The sequence below is a fragment of the Triturus cristatus genome, chromosome 10 (genome assembly GCF_964204655.1).
Source record: "Triturus cristatus chromosome 10, aTriCri1.1, whole genome shotgun sequence".
In the NCBI taxonomy this organism is placed as follows: Eukaryota; Metazoa; Chordata; class Amphibia; order Caudata; family Salamandridae; genus Triturus; species Triturus cristatus.
Genome location: NC_140593.1, coordinates 953,149,482 through 953,165,639, shown reverse-complemented (window position 1 = coordinate 953,165,639; position 16,158 = coordinate 953,149,482). Strand labels below are relative to the sequence as shown.

Genomic DNA, 16,158 nt, shown 5'->3' with positions numbered 1-16,158 from the left:
CCGGTTCCCAACGTATTAATTATACATTATCTCCTATTGTAAAACTAATATACCATATTCTAAAATTAACATGTATACTGTCTGGAACTGCACCAGTGACATTCTATTGACAAGCTTGCAACTTCTACTTCAGATTCTGACATAATTACTACACAATTTCCCACTATATGATTGAATCATTATGTACTACCATATAAACAATAAACCATACACTGGCATACAATGTATACAAATCAAACATTCTCCATCACCAAACTTGTGAATCTTTGACCACCCTCTCAGAAAAATGAATACACTATCTGAAAATATAACTCCAAACATGAAATCAGTGTAAAATACTCCAGCATATAACTGATACACCCTCTCCCAAGACATTGATACACCCTCTCCTCACATATAAGCATCATTACATTTCCATATATTATCTCTTAATATATTAGCAATAAACCAACACCAAACAGTACAGTACTTCCTAACACATAATTAATACATATCCATCACCCAAAAAGTTATTCTTACACAGTTGTCTCAAAATATAGTGGTACATTATCGCCTAACATATAATTTAACTCATTACTACACCCTCAATGCACATATAATTGATGCATTATTTCACACGCAAAACTGTTGCACTATCCCTTAAAATCTACTTAAGAGCCAAGCACCCGGTGCACCAAAAAGGTGTTGCACAAAATGCTTGCAAATTATGCATCAACCTTTAGCGACCACTTTTTAATTTTGTGATGTGATTTATGTACTAATAGGCTGAATAGCAAAATGTCCAGTTGCATGGGGTTGCAGAACGAACAGCCTAATCAATATTAATTAGAATGTTTTATATTTACTGCCCCCTGGGATTAGCTACAAACATAAGGACAGTGGCCTACAACAAATTGCTCACCCAGAGGGTGTCTACAGATTTAACAATCCCAAGGTAACATCTACCCCTTTACAAATCAATTGCCACCTCCTTTGAGGTGTTGATATCTGTTCAAAGGTTTGTAATTAGTTTTGCAGTTGATACATAACCTTGCAACTCACAATTAGGAGGGAAGAACCTTTACATGCACCTTCCTAATTGTAACTGGGATTGGATCGCAAAAGCCATTTTACGAGTCAGAAAGGCTTTTCTGACTCACATAATTGGTTTAGTACATAGAAAAACCCCTATTGCCATCTCAAATCCTGTGATGTTGTGAATGGCGGGGTTGCAACTGTAAAAGGGCTTTGTATATTTGGCACCAGTCTCTTAATACTGCATTAATACACTACCATTAAATATATTATTGTATTTCACTTTTTGGAGGCTGCAGTTATTTTGTATCTCAGGCACCCAACATTTTCTCATCAAGCAAGTTTGAGGGCCACATACATTGTCTTATTGTATGTGGATCAAAAGTGAAATTTTGGAAGGATGAGCAAGTAGATTGCAGTCCTCTTCCTGTAACCATCAGCAAAACTGCTGAGTTTGAGGTTGTCAGGAAAATAGCTGCTACCATCTATGGTCCATGCAAGGGTTCACACCAATGTGCAGACTTTAGTGGGATGATCTGTGATCAACTATTTAGAGAACAGGTCTCAACTAAGAACTTGCAGGGACACAGTCCCAGCAACTGGCACAGGAGCTGATCTGAACAGAATAAAAAAAAAACAGCCTTGCATTTCTACAGTAGAAGTGAATAAGATGATACCCTACTAACTCCTAGGGCCACTTACTGTATTCCACCCTCATCTTGCACCACCAGTAAAAGTCTGGTAGCAGAATGAGATTGGTACAGGATGGCTTCCTTTCCGAGAAACCCTTCAGTAAAAGGTGTGTGTTAGGTTGCTTTCTGCATTTCATTGGTATTATTTTGCTGTGAGCAATGATTGAAGTTATTTTTCTTTGTAAGTGAAATTACTGCCTGGGATGTGAAATACTTATTAAATGCTTGATTATCTCTATCTCACACCACCACCCTGAGTAAGCCATGGACTACTCAGTCTAGCTACTGCAATGTTCTACTGATAAAGAGAATAGATAGCTCCACTTTGGACAATTTGAGCCCAGTAACTTCGCTGTGGGGCTCCTGAAAAAGTTACCCCAGAGCTGCCTTGTGGAGGAGCAGGAAATGTGATATGCAGCCGCGGCCGCTGCCAGTGCAGTTAAGAGCGGTGGGGCCAGCTGGGGGGATTTTGAGAGACGACCAAGAGGGAAAATGTATTATTCATTTAATTTTCCCTTGTGGTAGTCTCTCAAAATCCCCCCTCCCAGCTGGCCCCACCACCCTACTGCTCTTAACTGCAGCAGCCATGGCTGGAGATATGTACTAACGGTGAACACAACTGCAGAATGAAATGGAGCATGGTCAACAAAGTAAACGATGGAAATTAAAATAATTAGGAAAAAATAGAAACATACATGTCACTAAGAAGAATAAATAGTTAAGAACTTTAGGTACAAAACCAAAATTTCCACCCTAGGAGACTTTAAGCTTTGTTAGTTGGGGGCATTTAAAATTTATCGAAACACTATTCTTAGGCTTTGATTTGGAGTACGTCGAAATCAAGTTGTGATTGATCACAACCTGGATTTTGGTGCTTTGTGCACCAAAATCGCCATGGTACAGTAAATAATGTCTACTTTTGCCCTGTTAAATTCCAGCACTTTTGACCTGCCAACATTTAATGAAGGGTGAGATACTTAATGCATTCAGCGATTACTGGGTGCTTCAAATAACACTAAACTCGTAATCCCATTGCTTGAGCAAACAAGTTTTTTTCCAGAAAACACCGACTCACTCATAATCATTATTCAGGGTGAGATTACTGCTTTATGAGTTTTTTAAAATAAAAATAAATTGTGATCTAAATGAAAATGTATTGGAATTCCTTAATGTGGCTATGTGAGAACAAGTGTGAAACTTACCATTTACTGAGAGTCTGGCAGTGCTCTGCTGGTCCCCTGTATCGCAGGTGTACTCTGCTGCATCATCCGTTTCAGTATTGTGAATCACCAGCTCTGCCACTGCCCCTTCCTGCTTCATCTCATATTTGGCACAAGGGAAGAGCACCACTGAACCTTTACGCCACTCCACAGGGGCCCCTGGCTTTGAAAGCTCACAGCGGAGTGCCACGTCTACACCATCATCCACTTCTTTGTTATGAAGCTCCTTCGTAAAAGTAATGGGAAGGGCTTTGGGAGGGGAATAGGTATAGAAACAAAGAGAGAAAATGAAAATAGAGAACGATAAAATCATAGGAACTAAAAAAATACTTAAAGTCTTTATAAAAATCATAAAAATAGAAAAATTCATTGAATCAGCAAATAAAAACAAAATGCTAGGCAAAGCACCCACTTAGAAGTGGAAAGGAAATGGTCTCTATGAGAATCTATGCCTTAAACACACATTTGTAGATTGTTATCAAACTAAGGGCCTGATTTAGAGTTCATCAGACAGATTACTCTGTCACAAACGTGACGGATATTCTATCCGCTGTATTGTGGGTCCATTATATCCACTGGCACTTGTACTATAGTGGAAGGGATATCCATCATGTTTGTGATGGAGTACCCCATCTGCTGACCCCAAAATTAGGCCCGTAGTTGCGACTCTACATCAGTGGAAAATACAATGAGGCCCTGATTCTGAGTATGAGATTAAACCCCCTACACCAACTCATGTTTGCACAGAAAACTGAATTATATATTGGATAGCGAACATCACACACCCCCAACCCATTTTCCCAAGGTACATTTCAGCAGGTCAAACTCATGAAATTTATTGGGGCAAAATGCCCAGTAAATTCCCCGACACAGAATGTAGGGTCAATCACACCATTCCCACAAGTAATTTCCCATTTTCAGTGAAAATTGGAGGTATTAGCAGACCCCGACAAGTATTTCACCCCTTCTGGGACACCTATAATCAGTGCCTATGACTTGAAAGGTGAAGATTTAGAAGTGTAAATATGGAACTTCTTCCCTACAAAAGAAGGTGAACAAATTAGACTTCCTTGCAACAGGAATGCTGGGGGGGAATGTGTAACAACATTTTTGTGTAACATTAGAAAGGATATGGAAAAGAGAAATGTCAGAACAAAATCATGACAGCTTAGGAGGAAAATGGCATGAACGACCTACATGCGCATGTTGACACTGGAGGTACTTCTTAAAATGCAGCTAATGGCATTTGTGCCCTCTTTAGCACTAGCACCAATTTAAAACTGAAAGAAAATTGTGTTTGCTTACAGTTTTCTTTCACAGTTCTCACTGTGGTTGTGGTAACTATGAGAACAAAATAGGAAACATGTGGAACTAGCATGCACAAAGGGGGCAAAACTATAATTTGAGTGCAGTACTCCCAATTTGCGTACCAATTTTGACACCACACTCTAAATGATAGGCCAGGTAGTGTTGCAGCAGGCAGGAGAAGGAGCAAACTACAAAAGCACTTTTCACTTCATTACTGGGGCTGAGCGGCTAAACTTTTCATTGAGATTTTTTGAAAAGAAGAATCAAGTAAAGATAAAATACTTGCACCATTATCAATCTCCAATATTCAGTAAGGATTCAATATTATCCTCGTGCTTGATTTGTAAACAAAATAAGGGCCACTGCAGTTTGTGCCACCGATTGCCCCTGCCAGCACTGCATTGACAGTACCAACATAACGTCCAACTAACACACTCCTACATGTGTGACATTTCAGACTTTTCCAGGCCTTCAAAGCTATAAGAATGGCTTGGGCAGCAGGTGTTAGTCATTTTAATGAATAAACAACTGCTGTTGTCCTCATCTCTAAATTAGATAGACAGTGCCACCATGTAGCAGACTGTCAGAAGTGTGAGTGCTGACAATTAAGTGCCGGTGCCAAGCACCTGAAACTACCTCCTCAAATTGAGCACTGATTATGGTTTACGTGACACATTGCCAAGAGCCACTGTAGATCTTTTTCCAAAGGAAAGAGAAGTAACTTTATTGTGGGGAGGGCAGGGTAGCAGTGTGCATTTCATGCTCTGCATGGATACCACGTAGTTTGATATTAATTTTGTAGTACAGCGGACGGGTACACTCAGGGCCGGACTGGCCGTAGCGGGCACCGGACATTTCCCCAGTGGGCCGCAAGGGTGGGGACCGGTTTTGGCCCCTGGAGGGCCGTTTTTGTTACAGGGCTGTTTTTGCAGCATAGCTGCAAAATCCGGCCCTTGTAACAAAATCAGCCAAAACCGCCCAGGCAAACAGCTTGGCCGCACCCCCAATCCCTGGGGGCCCAGTCGAGCACTTTGCCAAGGCCGGTTGTGGTTCCCAGTCCGGCCCTGGGTACACTCCGACGATGGAAAGCTTTGGTAAGGGGTTATCTGCATCATACAAGACTGAAAGGCTTCTGATGTAGAAAAGTGGGAATGTGCTGGGGTAACTCTGGAGAATATGCGATTTAACAGGCGTGTAAGTGAATGCACTTTGTCTGGTGAACATGAAAAGAAGGATCTATTAAAATATAGTGCACACTTTTTTGTATGAGACGAGAATTCAGTTTATCTCATTTTATTCAGGTTTATTTTAGTCCATCTAACTCATTGCACTTGCTCCTTAAATAATACTGAAAATTTGCTTCTAAAGTTTCAGGCTTAAGCTAGTCTTAGGTTTGCTCATTCCAGCAGAAAACCCCGATGTGTCAACCCCAACAAGTACAAAATGATATCCGGGATTTATTTAATTTTTATTTTGTATTGCTTCTTAACTTGAGTTATCTAGTAGGATGCTGACATTTACTACAATGACGATCACCTATATTTGCGTATGCAAACTGATGGGTGTATGCCTTAATCATTGTAAAACTGTACTTTCACTTTGGCTGCACTTGTTATGTATGTAACTTTTTGCCTTCTAAATTTTAGGTTGTGTTGCAGTGTCTTGTCTAAGATTCATGTGCAATAGAGAGCAAGCATGACTTATTTTAGTGCCACTCTAATTTTAAGCAAACACGGGTGTGGCGGGGCAGCCAGCTATGTACGGTCACCTTCCAGGCCATCTTCCTCTTCTGCTGCAGCGAGGCATTTAGAAACAAGCTGTGGTCTCCAAACCATATTTGAAAAGCCCTGATAACAAGAATGGTATTTCAGAGGCACTAGGAACATGCCTAAGGTACCGAATATGACTCCACTGACATTATTTGGCGCATTTCTACACCATTACATTTAAGGTTACATTTCTGGGCAACATGATCTTTGAAAGCACCAAAGATGCTTAGATGTGAGTTTTGTGATTACTATAGTTTGTCTATTTAAGTTAAATCAGCAGGCTGACTAAGCACACTAAAGCTTAATTTATGGTGGCCGCAAACCTTCAACTATATTTAATGATTTAGAAAATCAGGGATTCAGGGGAACCCTTAAGTTCTTGGTCCATCTGATTACCACTGACTTAGGTTGCCTGAACAACTGAAATTTGTGCTGCATAACAGGCATTGCTATAGCCCTGAACAGAGGAAAGATAAAAGATTCTCTTTTACTGGGTTGAAGTCACATAAATGTTACTCTGCAGCCATTTCATAAGCTGCATAGAATGGCTGGGTATTTCATTCCCTGAAGATTCACAAAATGTCTTTCTCAGGTGGTAGATGCAGCATAGAACTGAAGAAGGCAGAGGCTTGAACATGACAGAATCTTCCTTTGACTTATATGTATCTTGTTGAGTGGATTAAAGGAGGTTAAGAGATGGAGACGTCAAACATCATGTGCATTACATTGCCAGAAGGCCTTCGATTGGTGTCCTGGGGAGCAGCAGCCACTCGGCATCATGGAATATTTCAGAGGGAATTGAACTATGACTTATATTTGATCAGAAGCCTGCATAGGATCTTCAGAGCTGGCATAATGTATTTGTGGCAAGAAAGCCCAAATATGAGACACTCAGTATAGGTTTTCAAACTCTGAGGTTTAACAAGTTCCTTGTAGGAAAGTTCCAGAGTAGTCACGTTTGGACAAATACGGGGGTTCTGACTCAAATCAGGCAGCTAAAACATTGTTAAGTACATCTTGCTGTTTGTCTGCTTTATCCAGATAGTTTTTGCACATACCAATGCTTAAATATAATGACTGGAGAATCAAGAGGAAAATTGTTCAGGCAACAAACTGAAAAACAGACGTGGGATTAACATGGGAAACAAATGCAAATAACATTGGCACTGCCTCTACAGCAATGTTACACTTAAAATGTACTATATTTTTGAAATGTCAATGGTGAGATTCATACACTATTCCAAATTCCGCCATTAGTGAATCCTGGAATCGGTAACTACTGAAATACTGGACCAATTGGTAACAGGGATAAGAGTATTATATATTTGTTTATGATTGGCTACAGCAGTAGTTTTCGAACACTACCAAACAAAAGTGCTACATATCATGTAAACTGTGGTGAAAGACTTTAAAAATTAACCATGATCCAATGTAAAACTCATGATGCTTTCTGTTAAGTATTATTCATAAAATACTAATGGGCCAAACTATTGAACTGAACAATAGCATATTCCCCAGGGTTTCTGAGTATACTTGCTCCTGATCTAGAGACTAGAGTTAAAAATCCATAATAATGTGCACAAACACTGTTTGCACCTGTTTTCTGAATGTTATTGCCCATAGCTCTGAGGTTGGCAAGGTCAAATACTGCTAGGTATGTCATGGTGGCACTTGCCCGAGCAAACACAGGAGTGAGCTCAGTGTATATCCAACTCCTCACTAGTGTTAAAGCTGCTGTAACTCACACTGGTGCTCATTTTACAACTAATGCAGGTTCCTAAATGACTCCAAAAGGCTTTTTTCTTTCACATTTTGTTCGACCACCTTGGGATTGTCTTCAAGGATTTTGTAAGATTTAGGTAATACAACTGTATGAGGTCATAGCAATCAAAAGACACACAATTGATGGAAGGAATGCAGAACAAATCAAAACATTCACCCCCAGTCAAGAGATCGGGGTTAAATCCATCATTCTTTTGCTCACCATGCCACCCCAGTTTAGACCTGGCTATATGCAAATCAGTCTTGACCCTGTGCCTCATGGAAACAGTCCAGCCCGAACTGCCAAGCCAGGTCCTCCCTGGACCGGAAACAAGCATCCTAGGACCAGTTTCGCGGTTTCACCCCTCTTCAGCCAGGATAGCTTGATTCCAGTGGCACAGTGAGCCCAGGACCCACGTCTGGGCATACCTGGTGCACTTAGGGCGAGAAAGCAAAAGACACACAATTGATGGACGGAATGCAGAACAAATCAAAACATTCACCCCAGTCAAGAGATCTGGGTTAAATCCATCATTCTTTTGCTCAGCATGCCACCCCAGTTTGAACCCAGCCATATGCAAATCAGTCTTGACCCTGTGCCTCATGGGAACAGTCCAGCCTGAACTGCCAAGCCAGGCCTGGCAGTTCGGGCTGGACTGTACACATGGGGCACAGGGTCAAGACTGATTTGCATATGGCTGGGTTCAAACTGGAATGGCATGGTGAGCAAAAAATCGATGGATTTAGGCCCAGATCTGTGTACTGGGGTGAATGTATGACATTGTTCTGAATTCTATCCATCAATAATTCTTTTTGCATTCGTCACCCCGAGTGGGACGGGCATGCTCAGACGCGAGTCCCGTGCTCTCCATGCCACTGGAATCATGCTATCCTGGCTGAAGAGGGGTGAAGCCCCAAAACCGGTCCTAGGATGCTTGTTTCCAGTCCAGGGAGGACCTGGCCTGGCAGTTCGGGCTGGACTGTACACATGGGGCACAGGGTCAAGACTGATTTGCTCCTGGCTGGGTTCAAACTGGAATGGCATGGTGAGCAAAAAACGATGGATTTAGGCCCAGATCTCTGAACTGGGGTGAATGTATGACATTGTTCTGCATTCTGTCCATCAATAGTTCTTTTTGCATGAGGTCATAGCAATGGAAGTCATGTGTCATAAAAATACAAAGCACTGAAGTAGTCTTTACACATTCTTTTTTAAGCTTGCAAGTTTGTGAATGTCATGGTAATCTTAAAAGACAATGACATATTCTGGTTTTTCTGGCCAACTGGTTTGTTCTAAATCAGAGCACTGTCCCCACAGTGATACCCTCCAGCATGCAGAACAACGCGTCAAAATACTGCAATCAAACTATGACACACTCAACTGGAAACTGCTGCAGCAGACTAGGAAATGATAGATACTGCTGGGTAATACTTGAGTCAGCACAGTCAGTTTGGTTGAGATCACTATGAGGGATTGTAGCAGCCAGGACACAATTTATGATACATTCTGGGAACACATTTTTTTATCTACTCATCTTTGGCTGAGCATTGGGTTAGCATAATAAAATAGGCTGCCACACACACCCCAGTACTTATGTTCTCACTCGTAAAACATGGCAAGTAGTTAGCTAACCCAATTAGCTAATTTGAAGTTTAGGTAAGGTCACAGTAAAATGAGAAAAACCTGAATAGGGGGCTAAAAAGTCAAATATCACATGTTGCAGCAGTGTGGTGTTGTACTATTCTCCTGATATATTTTAAAACATAAATCACAAAGTCTAGGTGGATAATGTATAGTTCCTGCAGAAGATCAATTCAAAAGTGACCCATACTGCGCATACCTTGAGCAGCATTTTGATTTGCAAAGGCCTGCTTTTATATATAAAATCTACAATTCCTTCACCCAGCAGGAAAAAACTAGAAAATGCACATTCATTGGATTTTATTAATAATTAAAACCTACTTTCTTGGTAAACTTAGATTTAAGTATAAATGTCACAAAGCTGACTTTTAGAAAAGTGGATAATCTCTGCCTTCATGGCATCCTCATAGACTGCCATGCTCTCCACTCTTGCAGTGACAGTATTTATAGGTTTCCGGCCAATGGCTGGCCTCATTTCGGTCCCAACAACCCTCATCAAGGCTTTCATGGAGAAAACATTTTCACATGCTCAATGGCCCAGCTAGAGCACCCCTGGCAGGAAGACACAAGGGGTTATTAACAAGAACATCACCCACACTTATCTGAGGATTGTGAGGGGAGGAGAAGGAAATTGATACCAAATGAACACACAAAGCACTGGCAATGGATGTTTTCTTGTTTATATGAAAGCATAGAATGTGTGATATAGCCTCTGAAGTTGTCCTGTTCCCAGCAAGGATGCCATTTCTCACTTATGAGGGTAACAAGGAATGGGGACCACTTTGAGTGGGCTATCCTCAAGTAAGAAACAGTAACCTCATTTTAACAGGCAAATCCAGGGGCTGACTTGGACAAATCAAGCAGCTGAGTCATCCTGCTGTCATATTGGCAAGTGTGTGAAGAATAGTGCTTTCTTGGAATGTTTTATTCATAAGTCAGAGAAACTGGTGAAAAGTTGGAAAGAGCTTAGTGTGGATACAATTGTCGTACGTGTTTCCTTACTAACTGGGGGGGGGGGGGGGGTCTATTTACTAACATTTTGCACCAAACTGACGCAAATTGATGCAAAATCATTTTTAGGTATTTACTTTACTAAGTGCATACCGCTGCTTTGCATTACTTAGAGCCAAAGGAGCACACCATGGGTGGTGAATGGGCATTCCCATGCAACCACCCATGCTTTCTGATGCTATGCCGTATTTACTTGAAAAGTAGATAGGGTTTAGCGTCAGAAAATAACACCCATTTCAAGTAGATGCTATTCTGACTTTGTATGTGTGCTGCACTGTACAGCACACATACAAAGTGATAAATGGTGTAAAGTTGGTCTGAGCATGGTATTTTGTACTGGAAGGCTATCCTAAAACCTGTGCTAGACTCGTGCAGATACCCTTGCACTGTAGTGCATAGGTGTGTGCGTGGTGCACGGCCGCACATTTCAGCACCGGCGTTAGGGAGAGCGCCATATTTCAGTAAATATGGCACCTCCATCTCTCTTCTTTGCACGCAGCTTCTTTGCCTGCTGCGCTGCGTGTGATTTTAGTTAATCTGTCCCATGCATCCATCTTATGTGTAGCAAGAGTGTTAATATGCAGTAATTACTACCTTATGTAAAAGATACAAAATAATTTAGAAAATACCTAAAAGTTAACACTATTATTGCAGTCACTTTGGCAAGCTCACTCTGGTTATAGACACTACAAACATATGCGGACAGTACAGAGTGGTGTGCTTTAATACTGTCACAACTCTCTGTAATTTCTAAAGCTGTCATAAAGTGGCAGAGTTTACAAAATGCCTGTAAAATGTAACTTTCTAAAGCAATTCCTGATAAAAGACTACTAAGGAACTTGCTGAGGGAAGAGTTCAACCATTTAAAATATAAAATAGATTTATAAACATGCCTTAACTATCCCAATCATACAGCCAATCACGTAACCAGAAAAACACAAAAGCCTTCTTGAAGACCAAAAATGTAACCACTGGCAAAGTGCAGTAAGAAAACAAGTGACTTACCTGTAACTACAGTTATCCAGGATTGGTATCTTTCATAGATTCACATGCCTGAATCATTCCCCGTCGTCGAGATGGGAGCCCCACGGTAAAATACAAAAGTAGTGCCATAAGTAATAAATAGGCTAAAAGATGCCAAAGGCTATACCTTAGTAGCCTATCTACGTCCATATAGGAAAAAGGACCAAAAGTCAGCTCCAGTCAATCAGTTACCAGCACCCTCTAGAAAATTCACAGCAGAGGCCAGTTCTCCTCAGATTTTCCAAGCACAAGTGGGAAGTAAGTATCCCCAAAGTCACTGAGAACTGACTCCACGGGGAGGAGGGTGGGTGCATATGAATCTATGAAAGATACCAATACTGGATAACTGTAGTTACAGGTAAGTAACTTGTTTTCTTATCCAGTATTGGGGTATCTTTCATAGATTCACATGTCTGAATCCGAATAGCAATACCCTATTTGTACTGTCGTTAGCGGATGGTGGGAGACATGTATTCGTAAACCCCCAATGGACATCCATAACCTTGAAGTATTGTAATGACAAAGCATTAAAAGCAATAATCATATTAAAAGAGACAGCGTATATAAGCATGAGAATATATAAATATAACTTAAAGCATTGTGAAACAGGAGCATGAATACTTTAACCATTATAACTGTAAAGAAAGCTAATAGACAAGCCTTTAAGAAATCTAAAGAATCTGACCTTAGTGAAAGAGATGGCGTAACACAGCTTTTCCAACCGCTGCATCCTCCCTTTGTGCAGAATGGAGGCAGTAGTGTCTTGTGAACGTGTGGACATTCTTCCATGCCGCAGCACGGCATATTTTGTCCAGTGTAACCCCAGCAAACAAAGCTGTAGATGCAGCAACAGTTCTGGTGGAGTGTGCTTTAGCCTTCACTGTGAGAGGTTTATTGGCTTTTTCGTGGCAGAATAGAATGGCAGATGCAACCCATCTGGCTATTGTGGCTTTTGTTACTGCGACTCCATGTTTCCCTTGCCCGTAGGGCACTAACAGTTGATCCGTCTTTCTGATATCTTTTGTCTTTTGAAGATAAAATTTCAAACACCTTTTTACATCCAATGAATGTAAAGCCCATTCAGCTGGATTGGATGGATTCGTAAAGAAAGTTTGCAGCATTACTGGTTCATTCAAGTGAAATTGCGTTGGTACCTTCGGAATGAATTTAGGATTTGTCCGAAGGATCACGTAATCCTGTGTAAATCGTAAGAAGGGTTCTTTGATCGTAAAAGCCTGAATCTCACTAACTCTTCTTGCGGAAGTAAGAGCCAACAAGAGGGCTACCTTCCATGTGAGGAATTTAAGCTCTGCTTTATGAATGGGTTCAAATGGTCGTCTCATCAGTTGTGCTAGAACCACATTGAGTTGCCACTCTGGAGGAGGTGCACGCACAGGAGGAAAAGCGCGAAAAAGCCCTCTCATGAATTGTTTTATAAGAGAAGATGAACATAAAGAAGGAAGCGGAGGAGATTTCCTGTACCTGGAAGGAGCAGCCAGCTAAACCTTGGCTGATGAAAAAGTGAGGCCACACTTGGCCAGTGGGAGCAAGTAAGGTAAAATCTGTTCAGCAGGGGCTTGAACTGGATGAACTTCATTGGTTTCACACCAACAAAAGAATCTTTTCCATTGTGGACGATATGTTCTGACAATCCTTTCAGCACGGGATTTACACAGTATGTCTCGACAGTCCTGTGAAATATTGAGGTCTCTGAACTCTAGGAATTCAGGAGCCATGCGTGCAAGTGCAGGGACTGTGATCCGGATGGATCACCTTGCCCTAGTTCCGTGATAACATCGTTGTTGTTGGATGAAGGGGAATGGGTCTGTCTTGTGACACCAGAAGAAGCTCCTGGAACCAATACTGTCTGGGCCAACGGGGTGCAATCTGAATTAGGCAGCAGCCCTCCAGTTTCATCTTCCTGAGGACCCTGGGGATTAATGGAATGGGGGGAAAAGCGTAGGAATAAATCCCGGACCATCTCATTGAAAGGGCATTCCCCCTTGACCCCGGTTGAGGGAACCTGCTGGCATAATATTGGCATTTCTTGTTCTCCTGCGATGCAAACAGATCCAGAGCTGGTTTGCCACGTGTCAGAAAGATTTTGTTCACCTGAGTTTGTTCCAACTCCCACTTGTGGCAGCCGGATTGAGACCTGCTTAGTGTATCTGCCAGGGTATTGTGCAGACCCTTAACATGCTCAGCCTTCAAGGATATTCCGTGGAACGTTTTCCATTCCCACAATTCCTGCACATCTTGGGAAAGCGTCACGGATCTTGTTCCTCCTTGTTTGTTTATGTAGTACATACTGGTCGTATTGTCGGTACGGACCAGCAATGAGGAACCTGCTACCCTTAGAAGGAAAGCCTGATGAGACAACAATATGACTCTGAGTTCCAAACTGTTGATGTGGTTTTATTTCTGTATCTGAGACCACTTTCCCTGGATTTGCAAATCCTGCAGATGACCTCCCCATCCTTCCATGGAGGCGTCTGTTAAGACGAAGTCTGGGATGTTATGCAGAAAGGTGAGACCTTGGGCATGATTTGCTGTTTGGGACCACCAATGGAGTGCGTCCACCATTTGTGCAGTTATTCGGATAACATCCTCGAAAGACCCTAATGCCTTTTGCCATTATTTCTGTAGTTCCTCTTGAATAGGTCTCATCTTGAGCTGTGCCAAAGGAACCAAGTTGATTGCTGAAGAGCACATCCCTAGAAGCGATTTGAATATTCGAACAGAAACTGAATTTCTTCTTGAAATAGTCATTGCTAATTTTTGAAGGTGCACTTGACGGTCTTGAGACAAGAATGCTTTGCTCTGGACGGTGTCCGGGGATGCTCCTAGGAACAAAATGACCTGATTTGGAAGCAAGTTCCATGAGTCCCAGCGTAGTGAACAGATGGAGACAAGCTGTTTAGGCAAGATTGGCTTCCTGCTCTGATGGAGCTTTGAGCAGCCAATCGTCGAGGTATGGGAAAACTTGGATCCCTTGAGATCGCAAGGTCACTGCTACTGGTGCCAAGCACTTGGTGAAAATCTGTGGCGCTGATTTTAGGCCAAACAGGAGCACCTTGAATTGATAGTGGGTGCCAGCCACTGTGAACCGTAGATATTTTTGGTGCTTTGGATGGATAGGGATATGAAAGTATGCATCTTCCATGTCCAGAGAAGTCATGAAATCCCCTTTGTTTAAGCATCCCAGAATATCGGAAAGCGTCACCATCCAGAATGTTTGTTTTTTGAGAAACTTAGAGTTTGCGGAGGTCCAGAATCGGTCGCCATTCTCCTGACTTCTTTCTGATTAGGCAGAAACGAGAATAGAAACCTGTTCCTTTCTGTGTGGATGGTACTTCTTCTATTGCTTCTTTGAGGAGCATGATCAAGACTTCTTTGCGCAATAAGTGAAGACGAGGGGGAAGGGGACCTCTGGGGGGGGGGGGGGGGGAGCAAAAGTTGTTTTCTGGACAAATTCCAGTGTGTGACCCTTGGTGACTAGGTCCAGCACCCAGCGGTCTGAAGTGATCTTGTGCCACTGCTGTGCAGAAGTAGAAATTTTCGCACCCACAGGTAGGGAGGGAATTTTGATTGGCACCCTGATAAGCTCATTGCTTTCTGGCAGAGTCACAGCCTTGTTGCTGTGTACGCTTACGGCCGCCTGGCGAGAGAAACCAGCCACGGTGACTGACGGTACGACGATTGGTTGCAAGACTGGCGCTATTGAGGCTGGTATTGTCGATACTGTTGATTTGACTGATAACCGCCTCGGTATGTTGTGAATCCTGGCCCTCTGGCTCCCTTGAAAGGTACAGATCTATATTGCAGAGCGCCCAGAGACTTTGTAGTGTCTGTGTCATTCTTTATTGCTAAAAGAGCCTCATCGATATGTTTTCCGAACAGTGAGTCCCCATCGTACGCCATGTCAGGACTGAAGGTAGTAGCTTTAAGCCACCCCTGGTGTCGAAGAACTGCTGCTCCAGCCAATTGCCGACAGCTCATGTTGACGATGTCTAACGCACAATCAATTGTTTCGGAGGCAGCTCGTTCACCCTCTAATAAGATCTTCCGGGCCTCCTGTCTTTGTTCTTCCGGGATGAGATCTATCAATCCCGCCATATCCGACCAAATTTGACGGTCATAGCGGCCAATGATTGCTAAAGCATTAGCAGCTCTAATTGTTGCCGCTGCCATAGAAGATAATTTCTTCCCCATAAGGTGCATACGACGTCCCTTTCTGTCTGGAGGAGTGGTAATAGGTGTTGCGGGCCTGAGATATGACCAAATCTGGTCTCCGGTGTCCTACAAGGCAAGATGGACTGTCCTCTGGAGCATGATATTTTTTCTCCACACAAGGTCACACCGTCGGTATGGATGCTGGCGTCTTCATGATTTTTACCCCCTCCTGCTCGATAATAGGAATAGATAATAAGAATAGAGTGTATGACCTTTCTAGTGTCCTCTTTAAAATCATGTAAAAAACTGTCTGTTTGCTTGACAGTGATAGGTAGTTGGAACCTAGTGGCTGCCCTCTGCATCAAATTATGAAATCCTCCGATGTCTTCAGGAGGAGAATCAGAGGGTAAGTGCGGAGGCGCAGGTGGTGTCGGGATTATATAACCAAATCAAATCAAATTCAGCTTTATTCGGTGCAAGTAAAACCACCCTAAAAGCATGTTATTATAACCACCCCAGGGATCAGACAATTCACCTTCCTCAAC

The 16,158-nt window shown here is 42.3% G+C and overlaps 1 protein-coding gene across 27 annotated transcripts in view; it reads right to left on the bottom strand.

The window, feature by feature from the left end:
* The window catches only part of OBSCN (obscurin, cytoskeletal calmodulin and titin-interacting RhoGEF), a 1,809,553-nt gene that overhangs the window by 1,208,579 nt on the left and 584,816 nt on the right, over nucleotides 1–16,158 (bottom strand). For all 27 annotated transcript variants that reach the window (XM_085628811.1, XM_085628818.1, XM_085628815.1 and 24 more), the window contains one exon: nucleotides 2,909–3,175. In XM_085628811.1, coding sequence (XP_085484937.1) covers nucleotides 2,909–3,175 — 267 coding nt within the window. The remainder of the gene's footprint in view (nucleotides 1–2,908; nucleotides 3,176–16,158) is intronic.